Source organism: Laetiporus sulphureus, assembly GCF_001632365.1.
Source record: "Laetiporus sulphureus 93-53 unplaced genomic scaffold LAESUscaffold_9, whole genome shotgun sequence".
NCBI classification, from domain to species: Eukaryota; Fungi; Basidiomycota; class Agaricomycetes; order Polyporales; family Laetiporaceae; genus Laetiporus; species Laetiporus sulphureus.
The window spans coordinates 361,995-388,192 of NW_024468518.1; the positions used below are offsets into that span (position 1 = coordinate 361,995).

At 50.1% G+C, this 26,198-nt stretch overlaps 5 protein-coding genes across 5 annotated transcripts; 2 read left to right on the forward strand and 3 right to left on the reverse strand.

Moving 5' to 3' along the window:
• Positions 1–870: 870 nt before the first annotated feature.
• Positions 871–9,752, reverse strand: LAESUDRAFT_675412 (uncharacterized protein; the record flags this gene model as incomplete). The annotated part of the gene is made up of 35 exons (XM_040905590.1): positions 871–1,421; positions 1,486–2,256; positions 2,310–2,409; positions 2,467–2,486; positions 2,537–2,609; positions 2,661–2,914; positions 2,972–3,373; positions 3,432–4,102; positions 4,166–4,517; positions 4,574–5,139; positions 5,192–5,275; positions 5,348–5,491; positions 5,542–5,578; positions 5,631–5,700; positions 5,747–5,778; positions 5,832–6,070; positions 6,129–6,253; positions 6,307–6,350; positions 6,407–6,469; positions 6,525–6,708; positions 6,763–6,792; positions 6,849–7,056; positions 7,107–7,437; positions 7,490–7,555; positions 7,609–7,651; positions 7,711–7,723; positions 7,787–7,814; positions 7,879–7,895; positions 7,946–8,087; positions 8,140–8,234; positions 8,376–8,411; positions 8,476–8,584; positions 8,635–8,954; positions 9,010–9,476; positions 9,534–9,752. Coding segments are annotated over 35 exons (6,575 nt in total), but the record flags the coding sequence as incomplete, so codon positions are not given.
• A 542-nt stretch (positions 9,753–10,294) lies between these two features.
• Positions 10,295–11,292, forward strand: LAESUDRAFT_675413 (rab-type small GTP-binding protein). Its single transcript, XM_040905591.1, has 6 exons — positions 10,295–10,355; positions 10,414–10,435; positions 10,491–10,621; positions 10,681–10,789; positions 10,846–11,053; positions 11,120–11,292. Exons 1-6 carry the CDS (start codon positions 10,323–10,325, stop codon positions 11,244–11,246), a joined length of 630 nt encoding a protein of 209 aa, XP_040766663.1. The 5' UTR covers positions 10,295–10,322; the 3' UTR covers positions 11,247–11,292.
• LAESUDRAFT_803541 (actin-like protein Arp5p) lies at positions 11,184–14,267 on the reverse strand (the record flags this gene model as incomplete). Its single annotated transcript, XM_040914022.1, has 12 exons — positions 11,184–11,763; positions 11,814–11,968; positions 12,024–12,204; positions 12,261–12,310; positions 12,364–12,511; positions 12,566–12,745; positions 12,810–12,851; positions 12,904–13,026; positions 13,078–13,158; positions 13,212–13,436; positions 13,486–13,896; positions 13,956–14,267. 12 exons carry the CDS (start codon positions 14,265–14,267, stop codon positions 11,488–11,490), a joined length of 2,184 nt encoding a protein of 727 aa, XP_040766664.1. The 3' UTR covers positions 11,184–11,487.
• A 781-nt stretch (positions 14,268–15,048) lies between these two features.
• LAESUDRAFT_566389 (uncharacterized protein) lies at positions 15,049–23,268 on the forward strand. The gene is made up of 38 exons (XM_040902977.1): positions 15,049–15,172; positions 15,224–15,639; positions 15,701–15,984; positions 16,037–16,145; positions 16,207–16,242; positions 16,300–16,312; positions 16,368–16,470; positions 16,520–16,649; positions 16,709–16,725; positions 16,786–16,813; positions 16,873–16,885; positions 16,953–16,995; positions 17,046–17,111; positions 17,166–17,490; positions 17,546–17,608; positions 17,660–17,741; positions 17,789–17,818; positions 17,868–18,054; positions 18,107–18,169; positions 18,220–18,263; positions 18,322–18,446; positions 18,499–18,734; positions 18,793–18,827; positions 18,876–18,945; positions 19,003–19,039; positions 19,088–19,195; positions 19,250–19,333; positions 19,388–19,567; positions 19,631–19,944; positions 19,997–20,363; positions 20,416–21,050; positions 21,105–21,482; positions 21,533–21,795; positions 21,847–21,928; positions 21,984–22,003; positions 22,063–22,162; positions 22,210–22,806; positions 22,865–23,268. Exons 2-38 carry the CDS (start codon positions 15,286–15,288, stop codon positions 23,121–23,123), a joined length of 5,880 nt encoding a protein of 1,959 aa, XP_040766665.1. The 5' UTR covers positions 15,049–15,172; positions 15,224–15,285; the 3' UTR covers positions 23,124–23,268.
• Positions 23,269–23,938: 670 nt separating this feature from the next.
• On the reverse strand, positions 23,939–26,178 carry LAESUDRAFT_723223 (protein kinase subdomain-containing protein PKL/CAK/Fmp29). Its single transcript, XM_040908371.1, has 3 exons — positions 25,749–26,178; positions 25,073–25,686; positions 23,939–25,014 (listed from the first exon to the last, which is right to left on the reverse strand). Exons 1-3 carry the CDS (start codon positions 25,808–25,810, stop codon positions 24,368–24,370), a joined length of 1,323 nt encoding a protein of 440 aa, XP_040766666.1. The 5' UTR covers positions 25,811–26,178; the 3' UTR covers positions 23,939–24,367.
• Positions 26,179–26,198: the final 20 nt, after the last annotated feature.

Below are 26,198 nucleotides of genomic sequence, written 5' to 3' on the forward strand. Positions count from 1 at the left end.
GTGCAATTGATCCCGCGAAGGCCTGAGCATTGGTAGGAAAATTGTATATAACTCCACTGATCAGCACGAGCGCCGTTGAGTCGCGCGCAGCTGGTGAGACAGTTTAGAATGACAAACCAGTCGCTTGTTAATAAAGTTCCTTACTTGAGACGATAAATTCGAGCAGACGAGGTACGGAAATGAGTTCTTGAATGAGTGATTCGACAGACACTGCTGGGTTATCGAGGAAGCTTTCGAGGACGCCCAGTGCGACCTCAATCGCCTCCTCGCTGCTCAACAGCGAAGCATCAAAGAGACTCATGTCCATGTTGGTGACATAGACACATTTCGATATGCTTTGAGTGCGCTTGTCTCGCATAGCGTCTGATGCGTGGGGCTCAAGCAGCTCAGATGTTGGGAGGTGAATGCAAAGAGGATGTAACTCTGCGGCTATTTCTCTGCGATAGAGTTCACGCCTCGTGTGCCGAAGCTCGTTAGGTCTTTAAAATCAGGCCTAGTGGCGTGTCTATTATGGACATGGGCGCCCAAACTCGGAGGTAGGCGCGCCGATGGACATTGGACAACTATGACAGTCAAATCGGATGGCATCCCACAATATCTCGAGTGGACACCACTTGGTTTAGCAGCGAGGGGCTAACCAGCGGTGCGAAAAAGCGGTAGCTCCTGATCCAAAGGGCAGGAGTACCAGGACCGAGTTGAGCAACTGCGATCAAGTGGGTCGAGTTGCAGGTTCCAACCTTCATGAATATACACCGTGACCGAGACGCTGCGTGTTCCGTCACGCAGACGAGCGTCTCGTCACAGAGTGTGATGTCGTAATTAGAACACCCGTTGAACCACGCTCGAAGGAAGCTGAGCTTAGCTATGGGTGTCAGGGCTCTTAAATATATAATCGATGACTGTATACTAGCTGTGGCCGTTTAAGCATTCCAGCAGCTGACATGCGATGGAGTCAGCCTAGTACGAACAGTGACGGTACTGCCAGCCAGTGCGCGTGCGACGGGTTTGTCCTGTTACCTGTCACATATATGCACACACCCCTTCCCTACGACACTCAAGTTGACAAATCAGGTCAGCAACGAATTCAAGAAAGTTATCCTTGAACAATAGGCTCGTATCGAAGTGCGACGGAGGCAAGCAAGCGAAAGAAGAATTGCTCAACCACTGCGGTAATTCACCACGCCGTCGACATCCTCCACGTTCAACTCAGGCTTCTACTTCGCAGACGTGACGCACAAATGCCTTTGATAGCGATCTTGAGGTCACCTTGCCATTCGGTTGTGTCTTCGGACAGTAGGGAACCTATGAGTTCCTCGACCTTCAAAGCGTGAGCTTTGAGTGCGTCAAGATCCCTTCGCACATGCAGCTGCGATCGAGGCTCGAGAGCCTTTCGCAGCCCCACAGCCTCTTTCACAAGTCGTCTGGAAACCGACGCACGACAGAAAATATTCAGTAGATGACAGCGATGGAAACAATTGGACACACATTCTCTTCGTCAGTATAGCTTGCACATCCTCCAGCTCTTGATGCACTGCAGTATCCAACTGCTTCAAGGCCTGCTTCTTCGACTGTTGAAGGTGCTTGTAGGTGCACTCGAGACACAAAAGAAGGTGGGGAAGAGGTCCCAAGAACAGCATCTTGTAGTGCTTGTCCTCGTCTCGCCAATTGATCGTCGTTGAAACTTCGTGGCAAGCAGCAACCTTACGGCGCCTCATCGCCTGCGTTTGACTCGGAGCCCTTCCCGAAAGGCGGTGCCGCCGCACGTAGCTGCGGTACGCTGACAGGATAACGAAGGCAGCCCTTAGCTCCGCTCCGGATAGCGCGGCGGGAGCCATCGCAATCTGATCGGGATCGTCGGCGTCGTTATGCAGAGTAAGATCTTCAAGTTCGGTATAGAAGGTCTGTGGCTCGTCATCGCCCACGTCAACATCTTCCTCCTCATCAACTTCGGGCTCCAACCCATCATCTGTCGTCCCCGAGGATTCGTGTTCTTCGAAGCGCACGGGAGGAGCAGGGATGAAAGGTGCAGCTTCAGCTCGCAAAGCACTTTTCGGTGCGGACGGCATGCCAGAATTGATCAAAGCAGGTACATCTGCAAGCGAGCAATAAACCACCCGCCGCACATTAGAAGGCTCAACGATAGGGGGCGGCATTCTGCTTGACTCATGCAATTGTATCATTTCGTCCATCCAAGAACCCACGGTCGATCGGCGGACGGCACTCGCGACGTGAGACCATGACCGCGCAGTAACATACCTAACCCCAATTAAGCAAGTAGAAGTGATAACTAGACATCTCAGTGCACTTACTGAGCATAGATACGGTCGAAGTTTCGATTGGACTTGTAGATAGATGTTACAGTATTCAAAATTGTCGTTCTCATCTTGTCGTCACGAATGTTATAGCCCACTGAAGCAGACGCGCCGTGAGTGCCGTGCTAGTCATCTAAAAGTGGTAAACACAAACGTAGGCATATGTTTCTGCAGCTGCAATTCTTGATGAGCAACAGTATGACGATACCAGCACTAATGCTTACATTCTTGCAATGAACACGGCCCTGACTTGGTATGGAAGCGTAGATAAAGTGCGGTTTCCATGCAACAGATAATCTATGCGAGTTCAAGCGTAATAACTGGTGTAATTTCACATATGCTACCAACCTGCACCGACACCTGTATACATCTGCTCCAAAACGTCCGCCATGGGTTTGATGTACAGATGTATTTTATTCACTTTGCGCTTGTGTAGCCTCTCGACATTTGGAAGCAAGTGTATCAGCCAGCTACGGGGAAGAGTTAAGCCATGCAGATTACCCCGCCGAGGCCAAATGGAGACGATTAACATCCCGCAGAGTGAGTCCAGGAAATTGCAGAGAACCCCGACATCTATGGCCCGTCGATGAGCCAAAACATGACTGCAGATATCGTCCATGAGTGGAAGACGCTATTTTTTAACAGTGCGATAAGCATACTAGATGAACTGGATCCCTCGGTCGAGAGATGAGACCGAGTCATTCTTCGTGAACGCCAAGATATCATGAACCACGTATACTTGATGGCTTCCTTCAAGCCTCATCAGAGGCGGCGGGGGTTGGTATGTGGCGACTGCACGGGAACGATGCGCATGGAAGAAGGCTAAATTGGGATCCCACATGCGGGCTAGTGAGAAGGCTCTCATCAGGACAGTCAAAAAGGTCGGATTGAAGTCCACACGGCCAAATCGATCAAAGCGGTAAAGCCAGTCGATTGCCCACCAGCTAGCGATCTGCATGCCTTCCTTGAATTCAGGGATCATGTTACTTCGAAGGTTTTGCAGCGTGCCCAATGTATAAAATGGAGGATGCAGAGCTTCGTGTAGCTTACGAAGCCAATAGCTGTCTACATGTCAGTTTCTATTCCGCATATACATCAGATGTGGCATTGAACGCTTACGAATGTACTTTTTCCTGCTGATATTTTTCCTGATCATCACGAAGCTCCACAGCATACATGGTCTTATATATGAGAACTTGCTGCAGGTAGATGCGGATGCGCAGATTGTAAGCATCAATATTGTACGACGCCATGTCCGGGTGCTCTCGGGGACAATCAGAACGCCTGTTACAACGGCCAGACGCGCTATGGATCAGACAGGGCTGCAAGGCCCGTATTGTGCGACACAGTTCGTTCTCGCGTGACACCCTATCGCGTAAGCGTTCTTGGAGGACTCCGCGCACAAGCTCGTTCAGCTCCCATTGGGGATCGACTGTCTCTTTATCAGTCATGTGGGTCGGACTGCTCTTGTACCGCTCGTAGAGCATGGTATCCTTTATGATCAATTCCTCTGCCGTTGGATTGAAGCCAAAGAGTTTTCTGATGTCCGCATTGTTGAATGGCTGCGCATCAGAGATATACTGTTGCAGCAAGCTGACGTATAGCAGAAAGCTCTGAAGGCTCTCCGCAACCTCGTGTAGCGTGGCATATTGAATCTCCGGTAGATTGGAGAAGGCATGGTCTAAGCACATGAGCGCCGCAGCATTATCTTCATGCGATCGATGGAAACGCTCGCCGAGTTGCATCAGAGCATTTGTATCTCGGGAGTCGATAGCACGAAACATGGATATCTGTGATTTATGAATTACGGTCAGCATTCAACATAGGGGCTGTATTGATGATACGAAACTAACCTCATCTCGGGTCTTGTCGTCAAGAGGAGACGTGTTCAAAGTGTGCATGATCGAGATGAGTTGCGACAGAATGTAGTCGTCCTTCGCATAGCTTTGGGTAACACCGAGAGATAAACATCGCCATAAGCCATCCAGAAGAGACTGAGATGCATGTTGAAGAGCGTTTGGACTTTCCTTATCCGCAAGAAACAGTCGGATAGAATCCACTGTGCGGCCTTCCTGCCTGTGCAGCTCAGCGGCTTCTGAGAATCTTCCCAGGTTCTCCAACGTGGTTGCACGAGCGACGTCCATATTGTAGTCGTCCATATATTCAAGCGCCTCCGTGTCCGATTCGAACAGTTCCATGGCCTTCCTACTCAACAGCGTTGATATGATCGGAATTATATGAAAAGGCGGCAAAGCACGTACTTCAGTTTGCGGGCACGCAGATACTCCAAACGTGAGACATCAATGATGCTATCTACAACGTCTGCGTCCATGACGTCCCGATGATCTTTGATGACGCACACAGCTTCATCAAACTTGCCTGCTTTACGATAGTGTCGTGCAGAGAGCGTGTACTCAGCTGCGTCCAAATATATGTCAGCGGCTTTTCCTTCGTTTCCACTAAGTGAGTAACACTCTGCAGCTCTCAGCAGATACGTGCGATGTTCCCCTTTCTTTGTGGTACTCTCCGCGGAAGTCAAGAAGGCAACAGCTGCAATACGGAAAGCTTCTGCACGCTGAGTATGACCTCCTCGCGTGGGACTTGGGATCGATCTGGCTTGCTCTCTCAGGTAGTATGCATTGGCGACGCCCTTCTCCCTGGGCATGCCCGCGCGTTCATAGCAATGCATGGCTTGCATATAACGTCGGTGATTGAATAGGTTTAACCCCATTGCAGCCCATTCCTCACACTTAGAAGACGTGGCAAGACGGGGAACATCAGAACCTGGCGTGTAGCCCTGGATTTGATTCCTTTGAGTCCAAAGTACCTTAAAAAAAGGTGTTGGATCAAAAGCACATGTTACACGTCATGAATCTCACTTTCATGGGTTCACTCTTTTCTGAGCTGTCCGCAATCCAGAGATTCTGTCGCGCTCTGGTGATAGCGACATATAGAGATTTGAGCTAATCATATGCATCAGACAACAAGATCGTCGTTCCTCGGTCGGACTCTCTGGAAAGTAGGGATGCACTCACGTCCCGACACAGGCCGTTGTGGCGTGCGTCATCAAATTGAGGCGCTTTGTACTTGATCTTCTCCTTGTCAGGCAAAGCGTTGAAGATCACTCGCCATTGCGCAAGGTCAACCGTTGAATCAGCGAAAAAGTTGTACAACAAGACCTGTGTCAACGTTATGAGTGGGTATTCAACAGAAGAGCATGGCATGCTACATCATTGAATTCGAGACCCTTGCTTTCATAGACCGTTCTACACCGCTTCAATGTCAATGGACGTCAGAAGTCTTTGCATGAACGCCTACAAGATTAGACCTATATCTCCTACTTTTTCTCTCAGTTTGTTACGTGCAGAATCGTCGCGAACCAAGATGCCTGTTCCCCTTGAGTAATGATTGTGATTAAAGGCGGATAGACTCACATTGCTGCGCGCCAAATTCTATCTGGCTACCTCTTTAGGAAAGTAGTCAAGCGGGGAAAGCAGATCTGACATGACAACCGCTCACGATTCCCCGAAGAGGAATTGCTCATACTGAACAGAATCCTGATCCCAACCACTGAGGAAGACGGGCCTCCGACCTTCAACGATTCCTTGCTCCTCGACAAGATTGTCGATGGCATAGGGCCAGAAAGTAGTGATCAGCTGGACGACAGAACGCGCGCAGTCTACTATCCCAGCGTGTGAGCGATAGTTGACGGCCAGTTGGAATGATTGTGGCTGTTGCTTTCGCGCCGTTGACGTCGCCTGATGACACGACGACATGAGATAGCAATCCAGTCTGCCAGAAAGGGACCACATGTACCTCCACTCGGTAAAGGAAGGCTTTGAGATCATCGAACCTAAAATTGCTTCCGATAGAAATGGTTTGCGCGGTATCTCCTGCCCAGAACAAACCGTTATCCGGGTTTCGACAAATCGTCCTCAAGACTAGGATTGACAATCAGTTCACTTTCACAGTGCCAGATTACCATATTTCTCGCCTAATGCATCAATGAGCAAGTTATCCTGTGCCTCATCGATATAGCTTTGCAAAACGTTATCTGAATAGAGCAACGAAACTATGATATCAATGCAGCTCACATGAAGTCCATATACCCCCCAGGAACGCCTTGAGTACGTAAGCTGTCCAGGATGAAGCGCGTCCTACGAGACAAATTCTATTCATTGCCGGACACAGCTCATGAACGCGATGGCGTACCGGTCTGCAGCATCATACTCTCGTCGCTCACGCTTGCGCTTCAAGTAAGCTAAGAACAACTTGTACAATGCTTCTCTTTGATTCGCAAATGTCGCCTGCGTACGATGGCTGAGCTTGAGATATGTATCTTGATCGAGATAACCAGTGCTGCTTTCCAACGTCCGTTCCGACCCCTTGATGACACCTGAGAAGCAAGATGATGATAATAGATGGGGGCAGGATCTAAAAAAGTACCAACCCATGATTTCGCCGAAAACTAAAGCAGGATCTGCATCAATCGTTATCAGCATCTCGACAAGCAGATAATCTCCTCGAACGACAGACCTAAGCTCTTCGTCAATTGCTGGGGAAAATGCGGCCAGTAGCAGTCCAGGAATATGCCATATGAAACGAAAGAAGAACGACGCCGTCGCATGTAATCATTTGACAGGGGCTCCTCGACATCAGCGCCAGTAAGGTCGTTTGATAGTGCGTTTCGACCGTCCTTAAATGACGTAGCGTGACTGAACTCGGCTTCCAGAAGACGACAGAGCTGCACTCTGGACATCAGACAAGCTGTTTCACCTCAACTGGTATACGTACCTGATCAAAGGTCAGGAACAGAGGGAAATGCTCCTCTTGCACCTCTCCAAAGCGCTTCGGCAGATTTCCTTGCCAGTCATCCTCCTCATCAAGATCGACCAATCCTCGTTCATGTTGTGCACGTCGGATTGCGGCTAATTGCCTGAGCTCCGCGAGAGATTTGTCCGCACTTGACAGTGACTCATATAATTTCGCGAAGAACTCGCTGACTTTCTCGGCCAACACGCGTGACTGAGTGACGAAAAGTTGCCGAGGTCTCGGCAGCGCGCCTTCGAATGTAGGCCATGTTCGTTCGATACCAAGCATCTTGAACAACATCGTTGTAGTTTTTCTGTAAAGAATGTGTCAGTTGATGTTCTTCACAGTCTCAACTGAATACGTACCCGGTACCGCTCCTACCAAGGACGTAACAAGAACCGGTATGTTCAATGATTCGCTTTTCTTGAGGACTGAGAAAGTGGTGGTCAGCTCATTTCAATACCACGACCTGGCTAGTACATACGAAACATCGAAAACATGAGCAACGTCTTGATCGGCAATGATACCTATCGCGATAGCAAGGAGTATTAGGTTTCATCGAGACATCATGAGTACGGGGCCTCACTGTTCAGTAGTGCCTAAATGGAACGCGACCCGCGTAAGGCCCCGAATGAACTTGTACATGACCATCAGATACTTGCCTGAGAAAATATCACGTATTTCTCCAGTCTGTACAGATGTTCAAATCCGTCGCTGCAGGTGACACGATGGCGGTCACTAATTCGGTACTCACACGAGTATTTCATGAAGCTGTGGGCACATATGAGCGGCAAATTCCGTGATAATGAGACACTACTTACCTTTTCTAAATCGTCTTTGTGCAGATCTGGCAATCCTGTTGACGAAGTGACAGTGGGAAGCTCTTCTGAAGCCGGGAACGTGGCGGGAAGGACAACATTCACATTGTCTCCCACCTTTCGTGGCCTATTGCGGAAGGCACATCTTTCGGAGTATTGTAAACGACGAGTGCATGATTCGCGAGAACGACACACACCGGCGCTTGTACTCCTTTCCCTTTCGCCCGAGCTGGTGGCCCACGCCATCCCAGAGCCGTCTATCCAACTGTGCATGCGTGTAGATCCCGAAAATCTTTATGACTGCATCAAACAGTAAATAGTATGAACGACTAGTCCAATTTTAAGTTTAAATGCGCAGACCTTGGCGTTCCACCTGGTGCATCCCAGACCATGCAATCAGCACACGCTCATATTGGGGAGATGGATCACTCACGTCACTCTCGAACTCGGGAACACAATCGATGTGGTACTTGAGTAAAGACATTTCGTTTGAGAGAGAGAGCAGTTACTGTTAATGCAGGTGTACCACTCACGACAAGACGGGAGTCGCGTGTCATTTTCGCCTCAAAGATGGGGATCTCCGAGTCAGGACCAGTGAGTTGCTTCTGGTTGTCATCAGAGAAGTGCCCATTGGACAGCTCCCTGTAGCCAATTTAGATTATTTCAGGACTGACCAGACCGTTTCTACATACTTAATCTTCTTCAGAACGATTTTGAACAGCGCAGAGTTCTTCTTTCGCATTTGACGTAGGTCGCTATCTGCGCGGGTTGATATAAGTATTCTCCATTCGCCGAGTCCATCGGCGCTGTCGAAGTACAGGGCTGCCTTCATGGGCTGCACCATGGGATAGGCAGCCGCCGTACTATCGCCGACAGCTTCCACCGTCGACAGAATTTCGGTGCGACGTGTATTTTGCACGGAAGTTTCGGGCTTGTTCTCGTGTGGCTCGCAAACATATGTTCTCCGGATTGCCTCCTTCAAATGAATAGACCGTAACGTTTCCAAAAAATACTAGCACGGCACCCGCAATGAGTTGTTATTTGCGCGCTGAGCAAAAGATGCTGACCTGGAGTAGCTTTTTCTGATTGACAAGGATCTCAGACGCTAGCTGGTCCGCGTCGGCTTTGTTGGTAGGTACCTCAGCGCCGAAGTTCATGAACGGCAATGAGTCAATCGTTGCATGGAATTGTGCTCTCCTCATTTTCTTCTGTGAACGCTGCGACTTGAATTTTCCCTGCTTCGCGGATTGCGACCTTTCCTTCGTAACCTCTGCTTCATTCGCATCAATGTCTGCGGTAGCGAACGAGTGCGAGCTGAGGGCCTGGAGAACGGGATACGCGAGCTCAATGGAATGTCTACGATCTCGCAAATTCTCGACCTCATCAGCAGAATACGGATACGGCAGGAATAAAAGGAATAGAGAAAACCGATCTAGCAGTGCTCGCGCGAGCGATTTAGAGAAATCGTGAGCGTTATCCGGGAAGTTGCTGACAATGCTGCTGCTCAACAGGAGTGCCGTAGTTTCGCTCGCAACTATTCGCAGGATTCAGAATAACCATCAAATATCCTGGCAGACTGATCGCCTCCTACCCGAGATGATAAATTCAAACAAACCGGAAAATTCAAGAAGATCGTGGATGACCGAGTCAGTGACAACCACTGGATTATCGAGGAAACTATCGAGAACGCTCAAGGCGATCTCAAGCGATTCCTCGTTGCTCAGCGGGATTCTTCCGAACAAGTCCATGTCCAGTTTGGCATGAGCTTGCTTTGACTTTGAGGTATTTTGTTCGTGTCGGTCTCTCATCGTGTGAGGCTAGGGGCTTGGTAATGGCGGAGTAGAGGAAAGAGGGATGCAAACAGAAGGCGACTGCTGCGGCCATCCTTCTATGCGATAAAGTTCACGCCTCGTGAATCGAAGCTCGCTAACTCTTTGAAAGGCATGAGTATATATGGGCGGCGTATCCATAAAAGTAGACGCATCAAATGATCAAGCCGTCAGATGTTACCATATCCGATGATATCATACTGAGGGTACAGCACGTACAGCCGCACTCGAACAACGCAGAACTGCACCAGCTTGGCCTTGTACTAGCTCCCGCGTGAGGGGCAGCAGTTGCGCGAACGACTCGGTTCCTTTGGGGTGTCGCGTCACGCTTATCGCGCCAGTCACAGAATATGTCACGTTGTGCCACTCATTCGTAGCACGTGATCACGTGAAAGACGGACGCCCATCGCCAGCGCCAAGCGGGCCTCATTGCAAGCTATTCATTACTTCGACTTTCCTCCCAATTTTTCTGGTAAACCTACTCCTCTGGGTTGGTTGCGAATCACCGTGCAAGCGTAGCCCTCCATTGACACCGCTATCGTGGCCAGACCATGCCTCCTCCGCATTATGACTTTCTGATCAAGGTGAGAACGATTACATGACGCATCATCATGTTCAGCGATGCTCATCCGCATCTATCAGTTGCTGCTTATCGGCGATTCAGGTTAGTGAACCGTAACGACGGGCATACCGTACGCCTGATGGTATTGATATCGCAGGCGTGGGCAAGTCATGTCTGCTATTACGATTCTGCGACGACGCATGGACGCCCTCCTTCATTACGACGATTGGCATTGACTTCAAGATTCGAACCATTGAGCTAGACGGGAAGCGTATCAAGCTGCAGATCGTACGTACACTGCTAGTCGCCCTTGTGCATTCAGGTTCACAGCGATACGATATCGCTAGTGGGATACTGCTGGCCAGGAGCGATTTAGAACGATCACCACGGCGTATTACCGTGGCGCAATGGGCATTCTTCTCGTGTACGACGTAACAGATGAACGGTCATTCAATAGTGCGTGCCTTCTCAAATACCACGTTACTCATCCCATCCCCTGACGTATTGTCCAGACATCCGCACATGGCACGCAAACATCGAGCAGCACGCTTCGGAAGGTGTTAACAAGATCCTTATCGGCAACAAGTCGGACTGGACGGACAAGCGTGCGGTGACGGAGGAGCAGGGCCGGGAGCTCGCGGACGAATTGGGCATCAAGTTCATGGAGACGTCGGCCAAGATCAATGAAGGTGTCGAGGAGGCATTCTTCACACTGGCTAGGTGCGTTTGTCTTTATCAACCACGGAGTTTCACGGCGTAGGTATTGACATCATCGATAACCTGCAGAGACATCAAGGCACGGCTGATCGACTCGCAACCGGAGGCTGCAGGAGCAACGGCTGGGCAGACGGGAACCGACGGAGCCGTGAAGGTGAATCAGCCAGCGAACCAGAGCGGAGGCGGGTGCTGCTGAAGGCTGCAGCGGCTAGACATCGGCTACTCATATTGTGTACATAAATATCTCTCTCTTTCTCCTTGTTGTCGTGAACTTTTACCGGATGGCGTCCACGCCGCTATTTATCCCCGTGTAAACTCATCATGCTGGCGTGCCAGTACAATATGCCTTATGGACCTATATACCCCTCTATGCACTATTCAACACGCACAAGCACGAACACAAATACAACACAGGAGAAAACGCATACGAGAGGCGTTCACTCCTCAATCGGGACGGACGAGTTCCAGTTACCTCCCCACCATCGCTTGATGCGCTCGCCACCCCATTCCTCGTACTCGGCCTTGGTCACGCCGACCTTCTTGAACTCATCCGTCTTCGCAAAGTCCGCCATTCCCTTCCAGGCGTCCAACATCGGGTCCGCGGCCCGCACGATCTCCAGAGGCATCTCAGGCGGCAAGATGGGCCGCAGCGTCGCATGCAGACGGGAGACTATTCCAGGCAGTTGTGACGGCCCTCCAGTCACAAAAACGTTCTGAATGTGAAGTTCAGTCACTGATTTGACGATGAGTTGCTCAACTATACCTTGACCAAGCGTCCCTTCTCTGGGTCAGGGAAGCGTGAGAGAATGCTCTGCAGCACCTCTCCTATACCGGCGGAGTCCACGCCCGCCATGTTGGGTGAGAACCACGTCTCGCAGACACGCCAACGCTCGACATTGAGGTGTATCCGTGTCTTGCCTGCATTGCACCGCCGTGAATATAGACAAAACAAAAAAGTATCATGGAGGCGTACCTTCAATGTCGCCTTCGTCATACTGCGGTCGGAATGCAGATAGCAGGGCAGATCTCTGAGCGGAGAGGGAGGCATGTGTATGCTCGTGCGTGAAGGACGGGTCGTACTGCAGCAGCTTCTGTTCTACCGCCTGCAGGCTCGCGAGATCTTCTTCCTCGTCAGAAGACGCTGCTGCATTGTTCTAAGATACAAAGTTATGAAACCCAACGTGCGTGTATCTGGCGAAGGTGCACTTACGATTTTTCGGTAGATCGCCCAGTCCGCATCATCGGCGCCAAACATGTCCTCTGGTTCATACCTCAATAAACTGTCTTCCACGGATTCGCTGTCATAGACTCACCAGCTCCAGTCTTTCTGCGCTTCTTCGGGACGCGATCATCAGCGGCCAGATTCGCGATGCTCTTCATCCGCGCCTGAGCAGCAGCGCTCTTGCGATCTGTCAGCGCAGCCCTCCTCCTATTCCGCTCCTTGATCTTGTTCATGATCGTCTGCGTTACTATGCATCAATCAGCCTGGACCTATCGCGAAAGAGCTGACACAACCTCCTGTTCTTTCCGCAGCTTGCTCGCCCATCCTGATAAATCGCGATCGCGCTCTTCTTCTTCTCGCCGCTCTTCTGCCTCTCTTTCCTCGCGCTCTCGCTCTTTCTCGCGCTTTGCACGTTCGCGAGCATCGTAGCCTGCCTTCAAGAGCCGTTGTTTCCGTTTCTCTTTGAGGCCGTCCTCGTCCAGCTAGAGCAAGAGTCAGAACGAAGAGCCAGCCGTTCAAGGATTAGAAAGGACACACATCAGCATCGGGCACATCGAGGAGAGGGAATGATGGTGGCTCCTCCTGTGTGGGGATTATAAGTTGTATGAGGCATTGGGTGAGAAGCAATGACACCAACTTCTTGCTCATCGCCATCCGTCTCCTTCTTTCTCGCCTTTTTCAAATCATTCTCTAGCTTCTTGATAGCACTATCCAAGGCTGCATCGTCATCGAAACCTTCCTCTTGTAGTGTGTTCTGTCGCTATGTGAGTTCAATGAGCATGCCTCGAACAGAAGGGATTCTTACGGTCCACTGCTTCTTGTTCTCCTCTTCCCGCCTCTCTCTTAAGCTCAACATGTATTGCAAATCGTTCTCTTTCTGCACAAGCTGATGTAACGAGTTCAGCATTTATGTCATTGGCACATCTATGTATAGCCTACCTTCTCCATCCGCGTTCTAGCTGCGATCTCTTGCAGCTTGCGCCCCTGCTCCTTCTTACGCTCCGCAATACGTGCGAGCTCTTCTTCGGTTTTCTCTTCTGTGACAGGAAGCGTGAAAGAAAACTGGATGATGCGCTCCGCTTCACGCATTTTTAGCGGGTCTTTCAGAGTACGCAACAGAGAGGTATAGTCTGTCGCAAACTCGCAGAAGTTTTGCAACATCCACTTCCGGCATGTCTCAGCAGGTTGAATCTCGTAGGAATACACAACGTACATTCGTCTGCGTTGCAGTGACGCGCGTTGGGAAGGTCGGGTACTTCAGTTGGATCAGCTTGAGAAGATAGTCCGTCGCTTGATTTGCACCCCATGGTATACGCTTGGCGTGACTCATGATGCCCTTCCCGTTCATTATCGGTATCACAGATGTCGATGCAGAGTTGAACGATATGACGAGGCCATCGGAGGTGAAGGGAACTGGTGGCGACGGGAGGTTATTGTGGTAGAAGGACAACACAGAGTCCACGCAGAAAGCAAGGGAGGGCACGGAATATTGCTCAAACATCAGCTCAGACGTCAGTCCACGGGAGTGCAACGGCGAACAGAGGCGCTCCGTCATGAGCACGGGGTGTTCCACAGTGGGAGCATCGATGCCGAGCTGTATGAACGCGTAGTCGAGTGCATTCTCCTACATCTCCCTGCGAGATCAGTGCTCGCGACACATCGCAATACTGTGCATTTGCTCACAAGGGCGTCAAAATTCAGGAGCACATCCCCTTCCCATGGCGTCTTCGCCTGCGATTTGGCCCCTCCCTCGGCTTCTACACCGTCCCCAAAGAGCAGCAGCGGCTTGTTCGTCCTTCGTTCCTTGTACTTTGACACAATATTTGGCTGACAACGAGGCTCGGACGAAGTGCAGAAACCAAATCTCAGAGTAGTGGAACCATTATCGATGATTAATGGAGTCTGCCTGCCTCGGTGTTCATCATAAGAGGCAGCCACAGGGAGAACCGGCACAGCCGGAGCAGGGAGGCGCGTAATGTTCAGTTGTTGAGCCATGGATCATTGAGACGTGAACGTTTGAATGTTTGAACCCTAGCAAGGTGTCAGGCGTCTGGAGGATGCAGAAAGGCGACGTCGGCGCGCCATCGTTCACAGAACGCGCTGTGGCTGCGAACCTGTATCTGCAAGGCTATTAGGCGCCCGCACTCGATAAACTCACCTTTCTTGGGAGGGCGTTGTGGCCTAAAGTTGCCATGGCCTTTACACCTGGTGATGCGCATTTACTTGGGCAATGCAGCACAGTCGCGTAATTCAAGGTGGCAAGACATACTTCGAAGATATATTTCATGACAGCACTGGAAGCACCGTGTAACACTAATGCGCGGAAAAACATTCCACGAGCGGTTATACTATGTCTGTAGCTGTCACTGATGCGTACGACCGTTCTGGTTGCACCGGTATCATCGCCGTATTATGCGTTTTCAGCTCTCTTGCAGCAGCTGTACACTCACCATACACCAAGGTCCTCCTGCCAGAGTCACCTTAAGCTTGAAGCTGGTATGTGGCGCGTTCACGTGCATCACGAACTGAGCTCGCCAACTGCCATTCTAAGTCGGAGGTTCCGAACACGCGGCGTTCTGCTGCGAGGGGCAAACTCTAAACGGGCCTCATATATATAGTTGAGCTTGCTGGGTAGATCCGATAAGGTTCTTTTCGTTCTTTCCTCCACGCTCAAGACGCATCTTCCGCCGGAAGCAAAAGCATACGAGGCACCAAAATGAAAGATAACCACCTCGCCTTCGACGTGCATATCTTTGATGCAAGACTCCTGGCTGACGAAATATCCGTCGAGAGCGCTCTTCGCGTTCTTGAAAGCTATCTCGAGAACCAGGCCGTTAGCATCAATGAGTTACTGCGCGATTTACTCTCTGTACCTCATCTTCTCGAGTTCGTTGTATCAGGTATCTTCAGCTCTTCATACACACGATATCATTTCTCAACAGACCGTACAGCACAAACTGATGCTGCTTCAATTCTGCTCTGGACGCGAATACTGGGACTCTTTCCTTCAGATATGAACGGGTTTCCATCGTCGGTCGGAAGGCAGCTTCTTGAGGGGTGGTCGCATCTGCTGTGGGTTTACGGGCACTATCTCGACTCTCAGGAAAGGCAAGATATGGAGGATGTTCGAGCAAAGGTGTTGCTAGCGATCCCGGTGCTGGTAGCTCTGTCCTCGGCCTTTCCTGCGAGCGATTCGCAATTAACCCATAGCGACGCGAACAAACGGGCGTATGCAGGAACTGACAATGCCGCCCAGCCACTGGTCGAGAAGTCATTCTATGACCTCGGTCTTCGGGTCCCTCATAACAGAAACGAAGCTGTAAAACTTGGCGCACACCTAATTGAAGAACAGAAATGTCATTTGCGGGTGTGTTACACAATCTGCCGGTCTCATTGCATGTTCGTTAACTGGGGTTAATCTGACACAGCACTTCTTCAACACCCTCCGGCACCCTCGTCTGGTGGACGAGCTGAGAAATGCGTACATTCCGGAACAATCATATGCTAATCTATCCACTCAGCAAAGTACACGATTGAACGCATCAGCTGACCTTTCGAGCGTTCTGGAGCACATGCGGCCTTCGGCGCATTTTGATGGAGTGGACGGATTTGGCCCTTGGCGCGTCATAATCTTGTCTCGCGCTGAAGGAGACCTTAGAACGGCGCGCAACAAAGTTCCGAAGCTCTTCGATATAATTTCCAGAAAGATCCGGTACGCCTGCACACACCTCGCTGCCAAGTCTGATCTGATCAGCACTGTCTAGAGAGCTATCTAACGGCTACTTCACTGATGACAACCACCGCAGGTTAAATACAACTCACGAAGGAGTTTCGTTATACAAAGGGAGACTTACGGGCAAGTTGTGCTATATCGTGCGTTCATGCAATTTAAATCCCCATACCAAACTTATTTGATTGATGTTTCCGTGACTAGTACCAGATAGATTGCATTCCTAAGTTGGATGAGAATGTATGCCACAGCAGACTGCACGGCAAGGTTGTGATACTGACCGACATGATCATCCAGGGCGACGAGCAAGGTTGATAAGATGCTCGAGTTTTTCATGTTTTCCCATGTTGATGCGGTGCTTCTAGTCATCAAGCTCTTTGGAATCTTTACCTTGTCAAAACTGAACATGTCGCTCTGGAATGGCGTCAGCCGCGAGCTCGCAAGGAGAGGTACAAAATACGTAGAACGGTAATCGTTGACCTCCTGCCAAGCACCTTGTTCCCTAATGCGTGCACAGCTGCAACCGTAGAGAATGCGAACGTGGCGGTGTCATTGTTCCTGTCTGCTTCAATATCTCTCTTGAATCGCCCGATTTCGACCCATCAAGCAGGTTAAGTACAGGACCAAGTGAACAGTTGGAACAACAGGTTTGTCCCCATGTGTATTTTACTCTACAACATCGTGATCGTTCTGATTGTGTATACAGGTGTATTCGATGCTAGTGTATGTGTAGATTTGGCCTGAATTCGTGTAAATTTTTTAACCGTCGGAATCTTGTCCCAGCCTGAACACATATGTCACTCTCTCTAAGGTATGTACCGTCCATTCACGACGTAACTTCCCAGGTATTAATCTCATCATGAACGACAGCCATTGATGAACAGTATGTCTGTGATGAATTCGTTTCCTTCGTCACTCATGAGTCTTTGTGTCTCGCTCATCAACGTCAGGCATCTTGGCCGATCATGATGTGGCAATGTTATTCGATCTATCGTAAGCCCTCAGACTGTCGCGTGTGCCATCTCACTCATTGCATGCTCCAGGAAAGAGGAGCAAAAGATCACTGATTGCGCGTCCTCTTGTTACGTATTGGGCCGCAGCGGAACGGGGTAACGATATGATTCTCTCAACGATCGCAATTGTTGCTGAAAATTCACTGACAGCAAAACGACGGTGATTCTGCACAAAATGCTCGGAATTGAGCAAGCGTGGGAGCACTGTAGAGGTGCATTGCCGCGGCCTCGCCAGCTATTTGTGACGAAATCGCGCCTCTTGGCTGACAATGTGGAGAATGCATTTCTGCGAATTTATGGGTCGCTCTCGGATCCAGACGACTTCAATGAGATCGATAGCATCATGGGATCACGTCGACACCAATCTCGCGGTCTAGTGGACAGAGACGAGGAAGCCTATCGCAGTGGTGAATTGCCGCAACGTTTCAGCGACCTCACGGATGAGCATTTTCCGTTATTTCTCTCATATTCTCAGGTGAGTCGAATACTGAATGTTCCGGAGTGCGCAACGTCATGTCCACTCTGTATAGCTATGTCGAATGCTCGAAGCCGAGTATGAACCACGCGAGCCGCATATACGGTTGGGTCTTGAGGTACATAACACATGACGCGTGCTGCTCCCACTATATAATCGCACACGGTAGAAACGAACGGGTACGATTTCGTACAAGCAATTTCTTTCTTCCTATTGGCCGCATTTTCCTCAACATCTCACCAATGGCCTTGGTATGTGGTCATCGCATGCATTCATATATAGCCTTATTTCGATCTAGACTCGGCTCTTGTTTACAATGAGATCATAGGTAAGATAGCTTTGAGCAATGTGACGTGATGGTTTACCCAAGCTGGCAGGCGTCATCGAGGGATCCGAAGAAACGGCGGTCTCTAGAGGCGGGAAGCCTTTAGATGAAAAATTCTACCTTGAAATGAGTGATCGGATAGCCGGCACCTTCTTCCGTCAACGTAGTGTGATCTATCAGCTGTACCTTGCTTACTCGAAATGCAAGCGGGAGCGTGGGGAGTTCGATGCAGCAGATAGGTCTGTCGGTCATTCAATTGTCAGAGTTGATCGATGCTATTGTTAATGGCAGGTCGCACGAGCTTTTGAGAAACCTCCAGGAACACGGCCTTTCCGGCTTCAAGCTAGACTTCATGTTGAGTCTCCCGTTCCGCAAATGATCAGCGACTCTAATCTTTCATACAGCTACGCAGATGAAGTTCAAGACAACCTATTGATCGATGCGCTCGGTGAGATGTTACAAGTATCAGCTACTGACCTAATATTCATCGATCGAGAAACTGCCAGTGCTCCGAACCATATGCAGCAACCCACGCAGTGGTCTGTTGTGGGCAGGCGATACTGCGCAGACTATATCCGATGGTTGCACTTTTAGATTTGAGGACCTCAAAGCACTCCTGTACCGTGCCGAAGTGGGTCGTCATACTCCTCGTTTAAAATTGTCATTCAAGGAGATGTGCTCAGCGGCGTCTCAACCCACGGCTTGCTTCATCTTTGAGGCCTCCGGATTTACCGCTAACAACAAACCATCGCTCTCATGAAGGGATCGTGAGATGTGCACGTTTAGTGGTTGAACTGCTCGTAGAACATTGGCCCGAGTCCATTGATCAATTCAAAAAAAAAGAACGAGGAGAGAAGGATGGACCGAAGCCTGTATTCTTGCGTCACTGGAAAGAATGTACCCTTCACGGTAATGATTTGTGAGTATCTTGATTGGTCGGTGCCACTTCTCGTAAGTCACGCATTCTACAATCGCAGACGGAGCCGGACAGTCCTATTCGGTGCACAACAATGTGAGTGTATTATTCATAGTCCGCTCACTCTTATTCAACTGTCAAAAGGTGTTTTGGTGCGTAGCGACAGAGCGCGCGAAGAGTTGAATAAGAGAGCAGGAGATATTGGCCTCATTCTGTATGTGCACATTTATAATCGGAGCTTTCACCGTGACATTCATGTGCTTTTGCAAAGGACACTTCAGGAATGTAAAGGGTTGGAATTCAATGACGTATGCGCTCCTGCCTGCTATAGAACATAGTTCACAGTCGTTTCGTAGGTATTGTTATATGATTTCTTCTCTGACTCGAATGTCCCACTCTCGGAATGGCGACTCATCGTGAATAACTTACATCAGAGGACTCTAGGCCAAAGCCTTTGTCGCGAAGTGAGTATGAACGGCCTCTGAACATGTGTTGACTTAACTGACGACCTACACTAGCTCAAGTTCTTATACGTAGCAATCACCAGGGCCCGACTGAACATTTGGATGGTAGATGATTCTGAGAAGGCCAAGCCGATGCGGGTACGCGTGTTCATTTTCATTTTGACACATTGAACTGTACTGAGAGTGAGATAGGCGTTATGGAATGGTGCAAATGCAATCCACGATGGCCCGGTCGATACATCTTTTGCAGCTCTCGCCACGCCATCAGCGCCATCAGAATGGGCAAGAACTGCTGAGAAACTCTTCAATGAGAAACAGTACGAGCGTGCTGCAGAGTGCTACGAGCGAGCGTTGCGTCCTAGAGAAAAAGCGGTTGCTATTGCCTACCACCTCCGAGACCAAGCAATACTTACTCCATCCAATGGCGCGATGCAGGTCAAGGCGTATGAAATAGCAGCCCGGGCATTCTTGCAGTCCGCAAAGGAGAACACAGAGGAGAAGAGGACCTACTTCAGGATCTCTGCTGAGTGCTTCATCGCGAGCGGCTTGATTGCCGAAGCTGCCAAGACATACGAGGAGGCATTCGAGTATACCCTCTCAGCACAGTACTATCGGCAAGCAGGCTGGTTCGACGAAGCGGTCAGGGTTGTGAAACAACATCGCATGCAGATTCCGCCGAAGACGGTTGATGAAATTGTGGATGTGGCGCGAATGTTCTACTTCATGAGCTGCGACGTCGCTGAAATTCAGTGGGTCTTTGTAAAGCTCGCTGCGTCATATTACTGACCTACAAATGCACAGCAAAGCGACGAATCTGTTCGAAGCAAAGCAAGATGGACTGAGATACATCGAAGACCTTGGTTTCGGCATTTCTGCCAGACTCAGCATTGTTAAGGCAATCTATTCGCAAAGAGCAGGTCTAAAAGAGGAAGCGGTGAACTTTCATCTGTCAGACGGAAACGTTCCCGCCGCTATGCGGTCAATCGTTGACTGCAGTCAGAACTTACAATGGGCAGCTGAGTCCCTACTGCGCTGTCTATGGCGAAGCTTCTCGCTCGGGACCAATATCGCTTCGTCCTCTGTATCGCTGGAGGACTTTCTTCGACAGCTGTCTAATATTTTGAATCTCACGAAGACAGCTCCCATCAAAGCGGACACATACCAAGAGGTACGTCACCAACGGTGCATCGTCTGCTCTCGTAATGATCCTCGCGCCATAGATGCTTATATTCAAGGCCTTGTTGCAAGGGAATGACGAGCAGCTCCTCCGTGTCGCCCGAGATGCAAATAGTCGACGGCCAAATGATATGGCCACGTTGCTTTGCCTGGACTACGTCTTCTCGAATCCGACGTTCTATTTGAACGCCGACGCGAAAGCAGCAGTGATTGCTGACAACCTCCAGTTATTCCTCGCGTTATTGGAAGCTTTGCGATCCCTCGCATTTCGCGCAAACCTGCCCAGAGAAAGCGACATCCAAACGTTGATGCAGTTCGAGCCTGTCACAGGAACATCATATCTAATTCGACCCAAGACGCTGCTGTATGACCATTGCAAGGATACTCAAAGATTCTCGCACTATCTCGAGGAGCGTGGATATGTGGTACCTGAATGGCATATGGATAAGCTGCTTCAAAAAGTCCTGCGACATCACATAATCGAGAGAATCAATCAGGAGAATCGGGCCTTTCGTCAAGCAATCGCCTTGACCAGAACTGCAGCGACGAACGACATTCTAGTGCCCCCACGTGATGAAAGTGACTACTATCTCCAAATTCGTATCCATCTTCAGCAAATCCTTGTCTATCATCATAGCTATGGACTGCAGACGCGACGTGAACGTATAGACCAAGAAAGGTCAGCTTCTGCTGTATTACGTTTGCATCTATGCTGAACAGCAGTCTCCATCAGTTATTGGCTACAGCGGTTCTTTGATGATCTACATCCAGTTGACATCAGCTTTGGTTCTGCTCTTCGTGCTCTGCGTACATCCGCCGTACCGGAGCTCGAGAAGGGCATCACTGTCATCAAATACTGGGTTCAAGATCTCCTTTATGAGAGGACGTTCACACGAGACATCTTGCGCCCTATACTAGGCTTCCTGTCAATGGGACTTGCATCCAGCAGGGCACTTTGTGACTTTCTTCGATGGGATTTTGTTTCAGCTGTGCCTAGACGACGTAATGAGCTAACTCGACCTGCCGATGGAGTCCAAGTAGTAGAAGAATTGCTGAGCTTCATGCGAAACGATAACCGGTTGTCATTACTAAGGGGTGTCTTTTTCGTGCGGTAGGTATTCAAATTTCTAAGTTTCGCTCGTTGCTGACTCTATGATCTAGTTATATACTCGAGCATAACATTATCATAGACATAACTTTGCTCTGCGACTTGTTGGATGATATCTGCGGCTGGCTCGTCGTCGCGCGGTGCTACGAAGAGCAGTCAAGTCTCCATGATGTTATTCTCCCGCTAGATTGGCTTGTGCGATCTGCGAAACGGCTACGATGTATCCATACTAGCGATACTGTCACGAGCTTGCTGCCAATCTATTTTGAGCCGTTGGCAGACCTATTGGAACAACTGTATACCGGAGGATGCGCAGGTGAGCTCGCGAGCTTCGCGCTGTCGCTCACATTCATAGCATTCCCTCTAGGTCACATACGTTACCAAGGTCAGAGTGTTACAAAGCCTGGGAACAACTTCAAGCATATCGCGCACAGATTCATTGCTCGGATGTAAGTCTCACCCCACGCTGTTGTCATGAGCTGCGATGCTAAAATCAGTGATTAGTTGCAAGAATCTACACTTCCGTGAGCTTCTCCGTCTACCGTGCGTCCAATCGCCAGTTGACGTCTATTATGATGACTAGTTGGATTGAATCTGCAATATCGATGGTTGAAGGATGATCTACTAGCCACAATGGGTTCAATCGGGAAGGCAGGCCGAAACTTTCCTCAGCTATATGCACAGTAAGTGCGATGACAGTACGTTGTGATGGTTCTCTGACGGTGTTCAGATACGTCACTGTCGACCGATGGGATGATCTGACATCGGTGCCAAGCCTCGTTCCTGAATTCTCTGGACAAATGATTCAGCTCCATGACAAACGTATATCATCATGCACGTCTATCCCAGTCTCGACGGTTCGACACGTATGGTACAGCACTCTCGAGGAAATCCCACAAGTTGTGCAAGCAATGTCTCCTGCTCCACAATTCTCCATGCTTGATGCAGGGTTCGCTCCGGATACATTGCAACACAGGCTCGCGACCGCACGAGAGACCGATTTTATCCCGCCCGAGACCAATGCAGCTAGGAAAGCGGCTAGTGTTCTCCTGCATGCGTACCGCATTTCGCGCCACGTTTTCCCAACTGGCCTGGTGGCAGCTATGAGGCAACACTTCTTCTTAGCATGTCGTGAAGAAGCCAATAAGATATCGTGGCCATGCAGGCATCATCGACTACTTTTTCTAGGAGCAGTCCCACACATATTGGTCTGCCTCGAACTATTGGCTGAAGATGCACGTTCAACAGTCAGGAAGGTGCTAGATCGCATGAGGATTGATTATCACAAGGACTTGGAGGCTCGGGTACACGAAGCACGGGAAGCAAAGTACGTCTCACGGTCAACATTTTGCTGTGTGGCTTCATCAATGAACATACGCATGTAGGGGAATGCTCGACAAAGTGATGGCATTGCAGCAGAGCTTGGGAGTCAAGTCGAAAGTCCATAAAACGCGTAATCTGCAGGTTCTGCTAGCTCAGGTGCGGGAGGTGGAGGTTCTCGTGCGCAAACAGTCACTCGCTCAAGGTGACATGCGACTTGCTGTGAGAGGGGTCGAGAGGATGATTGAGAGAACTCGGCTGAACAGAATTCGGCGTTTGAAGCCAGCCGCATGCCGCGTCTGCGATTACCAGCAGCCTGAGTAGAGCATATCCGTTCATCGTCAACGTTAGTACGTACTTCTTGCTTGTTGTACATGTGTTGTGATCAGCTCGCAAAGAATTGCTCGTTCCTTGCCTGAAGTTCCTGCAATGGCGGTACTTTACAATTCACAAGCAATCATCGTACAACTTGACCACTGACATGGTGTTTGAAGCCAGCGGAGCTACGGCCTGAGCGGAATCGTCAGTCGCGTGCCAGGCTGAATATTTGTTGTGGAATGTAGTCTTCCGAGTCGGTAAGGTATGTTGCGAACTGTTGGCCACATACCTCAATATCAGCAGAGCCGACGACAGCGAGCGTGGATATGCGCTCTCGTAGTGATAACTATAACGGATTCGGCATAGTAAACGGGAACATCTGCGTCAATGGCCTGCGAGGGGAAACTATCAGGCGGAGTCTGTGATAGCGCTCCAAGAAGGTACCGTTGAACTCTAAACCTGCAACTGATGCATGATGATTTTTGTGTAACGAGCTCGGAGATGCGCTAAAGATGAGATCTGAGACCCCCGGGCCCCACTGGCACCTCTCACTTTCACTGCGGCTTAGGACTGAGATTCAGGGTTGCTATATATATGCCTTCATAATGTGTTACATCTTATTTCCTTCCCCAAAGCAGCTCCTATATGATGAGAGATCGCGAAGTTGAGATGAAAGTTGCCTCTAGGATGATCATGAAGTAATAACCCTAACCCTAATTCGGCCTAATTGATTATGAACGGTGCTATAGCACCACAATCAGCGTAAATGATGCCAAAATGCATACAATTAAAAGTGAACGTGCTTCTAGCTACAAGCTAAAGGACGGTGGTATCGATGGATTTGTCTTCTGCAAGAAGTTTTCCTCCGACAGGATTTGAAGAACAGTCGACTGGACATGTACACAATAGCACTAGATAAAATAACAACACCGTGGAATATTTCGATCGATTCATTACATGTAATCCTTTTCGTCCATATCGTCCAAGAACCAATTCGCCTCAGCCTTAGCCCGGACTTCCTTCTCCGGCATCCCTGCCAACACCCTCAGCTTTAGCAGCTCGGCGAGGGCCGTGGCCATCTCGTAGTGTTCGTTGGACACCCAGGTCTCCGTCTCAAAGCCAACTATGACTCGGCAGCCCTCAAAATTCTCGTCCGCTACTTGCAGCCTTGCGCTTAGCTCCTTCGTCTTGCGTAGGTCTTCGGCTTCGAACACGACTGGACACGGTACACCTTCCCCCGTAAGACTCCCCTATATCTCCGTTGTCTCTATCAGCGTAGCCTTCAGCGCGTGAGTCTCACCCTCCCACGGAGCACCGGCTTGGTCGACAACGCGGCAGATGAACATGGACACGGGATCCGACAACGCATCGTGATGGAGCTTGTTGTACTCCTCCGCGTTCTTGACGTAGTGGAAGTGGACGAGACGGCGGTGGTAGAGTCCCATCCCGTGGCTTTGCTCGGATTGGTCCAACTCTTTCATGTTCGCCGGCAGTGAGGGTGGGATGAGATCCTGCGAGACCGGGTCATCGTAGTTCTGCAAGCGACCCGGAATACCAGCGAGGAGAAACAGGGGTAGGATCGAGGCGTGTTGCCAGTCGAGCAGGCCCACGATTTTCAACTGGTTAGAGTCTGACGACGTCGACACGATGACGTTGCTCGGCTGGAGATCGGGATGGCGGATACGGAAATGATGGAGAGCTGGATTCATGGGGACGAGCGAGGATGCGATGAGAAGGTATCGTTCGAGATTCTTGACGTGGTCCGACGGTGACTGCTCCTTGTACCCGTAAGCCTCCCTTCTTTCACGCTGGAACGGTAGTAGCGGTCGACCGAACTGTTTGAGATACTCCAGTTCCTTGCGAGCTGCTGCTACGAGCGCTGCCTCGACGCTTTCGTCTATAGTCTCGATTAGTTCCGGAAAGTTCAACAAAAGAAAAGGCAGAGAGTGGCGTACATGGTCCCCTGTCCACGTCGAGTTGCGACCTCCTTCCGTACCACATATGCAGCCTGGCATCTGGACCGACGCAGAAGCGCTCGTCTTTGAGGGGGATGCCCTTCCTCCCTGCCACCTTCTCCAGGTCGTCGGTATAATAGAGGCTTCCACCAGCGGGAAAAGAAATCGACATCATGCAAGACTCGAGTTGGGCAAGTTTACGCAAGACCGAGACGATATCCGGTTCCTTCAGCTCCAGCCACACGTCGCTGAGCTTCGTACCTTTTATATACTCCATGAAAATATATTTCGTCTCCGCAGCGTTGTCCGACGAAGGAGAGTAATCGTAAACCTCGGGAACAGGCAGCCCAGAGGAACGGAGGAAACGCATTGTGGCCACTTCACTGGCAATAGCGTAGAACTTTGGGACCGTGACGGGATACGGGATACGGGCTACCATCTCGAAGCCGCCGTGCATGGTGATAAGGAAAGTCCGGTTGAAGCCGCCCTCGGCAAGCTTCATGAATTTGGCGATATCTTGAGAACTCCGACCAACAGACTGCGCCGCAAGTCGACAAAGCTCGTCGACGTTGAATTCACGTCTGCGCTCTTCGAGGCGAAGGTCATTGTTGACGCTGAATGTGCGAGATTACGAATTAGGCATATACGCCAGAGAACAAACGTGTATAAGACTTACAGCCAGCGTCCCGATGAATAGTTGAAGCGATCATCAGGAGAGTCTGCAGGAGAGTCTGACATATTGCTTGAAAATGCACGACATGGCAGCTGCCAACAGGTCCGAGTGAAGTTAGAGATTGAGGAGGAAAGATACGCTGAACGCAGCGAGGAGAGAGGACGGCACAGAGGCGGAGAGATTGAGACTGGTCGGCGTAGCAGATTGAAGACGAGCCTCGCACGCCCGAGGGAGTAGTGCATGCAAATGTGTGCGGAGGGTCATACTCCCTGATGTGGCAGTACAATAAGGGCCAAGGACGAGTTGCAACGCCCTACTAGAGCTGCTGCTGAAGTCAGCAAATGCATCCTGTTGCATGAATGTATTCAATAGTTGTTGTGCCCCGGCTGTAATCTGAAGTTGTAATCTGTTGTTCTGGCAGTCCGGGGCAGACGTCGTCCCGATAAAAATTTT